General features: G+C 44.3%; 1 protein-coding gene across 1 annotated transcript in view; it reads left to right on the top strand.

Moving 5' to 3' along the window:
• The window catches only part of wdr70 (WD repeat domain 70), a 42,382-nt gene that overhangs the window by 35,818 nt on the left and 2,269 nt on the right, over window positions 1-4,295 (top strand). Inside the window, exons 16-17 of the mRNA XM_008325874.3 lie at window positions 817-933; window positions 3,806-3,968. Of these exons, the coding sequence (XP_008324096.1) occupies window positions 817-933; window positions 3,806-3,968 (280 nt within the window). The remainder of the gene's footprint in view (window positions 1-816; window positions 934-3,805; window positions 3,969-4,295) is intronic.

The raw sequence follows: 4,295 nt of genomic DNA, 5'->3' as shown, positions 1-4,295 counted from the left end.
CTCCGGCCCGCACGCCCCCCCCCCCCCCCCACCCCCCCCCGCCGCCACTCCGACACACGAGGCTGTCACCTCCTCCGTGCGTGGCTCGTCCTCCTTTGTCTCCGTCCCTGAGCGGCTGCCAAGACCCAGACTCAGACATCACCTACTGTTTAGGCTACGGCTCCGTCATGTGATTCCGTCACCATGCCAACAGGGCGTGGAGCAGTCGATTGCCCTGGCGTTGGAAAATTTGAGGGGCACAGGGAGCAAGTGACGGCCCATTGTGAGAAGCGAGGGAATCTGTTAGCGGTAACCTTTTTGTCTAATGTAGCGTGGAGGAAGAAGAATTAACATGGAACGGTGACGGAGCGGCTCCAACGGAAAATCACTTTGTCTAAAGCCTTTAAAAAAAAAATCTCTCTTTGTCACCACTGAGGATCAGAGCTAACACACACATACACACACACTGTACACACACAGTGTGGGCTCTAAGTGGTGGAGGCCTTTTATTGTGATAGTGTTCACCGAGTGTGAAGAAGTGGTCGTCTGAATATATCGGTGTCCACTACGGCAGAAGACGTACACAGAGGACGAGGTGACAACAGCTGTGTGTGTGTGTGTGTGTGTGTGTGTGTGTGTGTGTGTGTTAGTGTGTGTGTGTTTGTGTTGTCTCTGAGGTGTAGTAGTGGAGAGACTCCACCTCATCCATACGACTGACACGTATGGACACATGCAAACATTTCAGCAGATTCCCGGCCCGTGCGTTGTGTGCAGCTGGATCCGATGATGTTCCAGTTTGAAACCTGATTTTCTCGTGTTTACCCTCTGTGTCTCCAGCTCACGCTCTGCCCATGTTCAGAGAGGCCCGGCAGCGCAGTACACGAAAACAGCTGGAGAAGGACAGGCTGGATCCCAGGAAGTCCCACAAACCTGAGCCGCCCGTGTCTGGACCAGGTAACGTGGTCTGCTCTTTTTTTTTTTCTCTTCTCTAAATTACACATTTCACGTGGGAACTAGTTGAGGAGGGAGCGGATGAATACGTGGCCACGCGGCGCTATATGGAGATGAAGGCGGTTTGGGCTTTTTGCCCTTCGTCATGGCTCCCAGGTGTAACCAGGTGTCTTGATTATGATGATGTCACCACTCTGTTAGCGTAGGTGCGTGACATACTGTAGCTACTGTAATTCTTTTGTCCTAAATGGCACATGGTGGCGCTCTGATTGCCAGTGTAATAGACAGCGCTCCCCTGACTCTGCACCTGATTGGCTAATGAACACCACCACACAGAAATATCACAAAAAGTATACGTAATGAAATATAATAATATCCTAGTTTATATTTACTAAAAAATGTACTCCTGTTTAGTTGAAGACAACGCTGATATACTGGCAGGAATTGAAGAAAGAAACTCATGAAAGATCTTAAACAGTTCTGATTACGTTTTTTAGTTTTATCAGCCGTCTGCCGCCACCTAGCTGTATTTTATCGTTCTGCCTGTTACGCATTGACGAACAAAAAAAAATAAAAATTCAATTCAAAAATTGATAAATGAATTGAAATTTGATAATTTTCCACCTCACACCTGATGTGCCACTGCACACTGGTTGGGAATCATTGAGCTGAACAAACACACTGAAGATGGGGAAAAAATGGCAGCGATGCCTCAATTGTCCTAGGAAAATACTCTTTTTGCCTGAGCCTCCGTATCTCACGCCAACTTTTCTTTTTTTCATTTGTGCTTAAAGAAAAATCTCTCAGTTTCTGATTTATCAAACAAACTGCTTTTATATTAATAACAGAGAAATGCATATTTTTTCCCAATGGAAATATATTTGTTATTTAAAAAAAAAATGTCAGGTGAATCTCACACACCCTGAGACACTGTAGCTGCTGTTGCCTTGTAGTTTTTTACTTTTTGGGAACTTTTCTTCAATGCTTTAATATTTCAACCTGAAGACACTCACACACTCACACACCCACAGGTAACACACCTGTGTGTGTCTTCTGCTCCTCCTGCTTCTTTCTGTTCTCCGTTGTGATTTCACTGCTTTTTGCTCCACGTGGTTCCTTCACTTCTTCAAACGACCTCATGGTTCCACCGAGCTGTAAAGTGCAGGTTCTTCTCAGTCAGAGAAACTCAGTTTGTCATCTCCTGTCATGGCAGGTCATTGATCTCCGGGTGACAGGCTGTAGTTACGTTGTTTATCCTCAGCGCAGATTCACTTAAACCAGTGAGAGGAGAGCGACTCTGTGAACGGAGCTGCCTCTCCATCCTCAAAACAACTGTAGCAGCAGATACTGTCAGTCTGGAGTACAGATGGTTAGGGTTTTGTTTGTGTTTACACACACACATATATATATATATATGTATGTATGTATATATATGTATGTATATATATATATGTATGTATGTATGTATGTATGTATATATATGTATGTATGTATATATATGTATGTATGTATATATATGTATGTATATATATATATGTATGTATGTATGTATGTATGTATATATATGTATATATGTATATATGTATGTGTATATAAATGTATGTGTATATATATATATATACTGTATATACATTTATATATATGTCCTCGGCCCATTGTTGACCTCACTATAACAACGTCTGCTCTGACAACTCCCTCCCTCCCCCTGAGTCTCCATTAAGTCCCACAGTCTCCTGCCAACAGCACAGATGTGGTAAAAACTCAGGAAACTTTTCTCTGAGAGCAAAAAAAAAAAAAAAAGACAGAAACTCCCAGCGTCTGCCTGAATCACATTAATATTAATTAATGAGTGTTAGAATGATTTGTCCAGAGATTAATGTCACACCTGGTGTCATCATGTACCCAAAAATAAGCCAACAATTACATCAGAGCCATTTATTATTTATTATTTTGATGAAGTACTGGAAGTAATTTCTGGAGACAGATTAAAAAAAATAACACTTTTTTTTTTTTTTTTTTTTGCATTAACCAAAAAAAAAACCCCTTCATTGGAGGTTTGTCAGAGGTGGAAGTTTTTCTTTTAACTTTTTATCAGCCAGTGAAACAGCAACTACAAATGGAACTCAAAATATTTCAAAACCACCTCCAAACACACACACACTGGTACTTGGTCCTGTCGGTTCCCATGTCAAGATTCTCCTTCTCAAGTTTAGTTTCTCCATGTACCAAAAGAGGGAGTGCACCATAGTTTGAGAACCACAGTTAGAGACAGTTGTGGTACTGTTTTAAGCGATCAAGGAACAAAAAAGTCAAAAATTTGTTGCTGTGAAAACGTCGTCTCGTCTTCCGAAAAAACAGAATCACAGAAGAACAAAGCTTTAAAAAAAAACCAAACCATTGAGTCTCTTATTGGTCCCATAATGGAGAAATTCAGTACGAGTCTATGCAACCTGCACAGGCTGCCACAGGGGGCGCCATACAGACGATATATTTTACAAACACAATTTGAGTTAAAATGTGGCGCTTTGGCTCAGAGGCAATGTCTCTGTCATTGGTGTGGAACCCCAGGGTTCACCTCCTGGGCAAGTTCAAATCCCAGTTAGGGCGGTTGGTACCTTCCAGTGGACTCACCACCCACAGGAAGGTTTGGGGGGGTTGGTACGGTGCAGTGTGATTTGGGTGGCGACTGCTGCCCCCGCGACCCGGTAACGGATAAGCGGATGAAAATGGATGGATGGATGAGTTAAAATGTGATCAACGGTGATGGAGGTTTGACCAACGACCTGACGGTCGAGCTGCAGGTGTTACGTTCTAAAGACGTTCAGTTTTCACCTTGGTTAAGACTGAACCAATCACTGACTGTGTTTCCTGACAGGTCGCGGCGGCAGAGTGGCGGCTCACGGCGGCACCTTGTCCTCGTTCATCGTGAAGAACATCGCCTTGGACATAACGGACGACAGTAACCCCCGAGAAGCCATCTTACGTCACGCCAAGGAGGCCTCCGAGAACCCGTACTGGGTCGCCCCGGCGTACAAACAGTGAGGAGAAAATTAATGCTGCTTTTGGTTTTTTTTTTCATTCGTAGAAACACGAGTCGTTGGCGTCGTCCTCTTCTCCCCTTTCTTCATTAGCACACGGTGTAAGCTGAACGCCGGCGACAGGCGCTTAAAGCGATGTTGTCACAGTGCTTGGGTTTCGGCGAGCTGGTGTGACACGTAAATGTTTAAAGAGCAGTGCAGTTTTACAGGTTCACTTTTCAGGCTGCAGGAAGGACAGTAATGGACAGATTTAGATCCCTATCCTGAGTCTCCGAGCCGGGCCGAGCCGTGAGCCAAGACCGGCCGTCTGTTTCACATACACCACCG

This window comes from Cynoglossus semilaevis, chromosome 14 (assembly GCF_000523025.1).
Source record: "Cynoglossus semilaevis isolate Cse_v1.0 chromosome 14, Cse_v1.0, whole genome shotgun sequence".
NCBI lineage: Eukaryota > Metazoa > Chordata > Actinopteri > Pleuronectiformes > Cynoglossidae > Cynoglossus > Cynoglossus semilaevis.
This window is presented reverse-complemented; position numbering and strand designations above follow the sequence as displayed.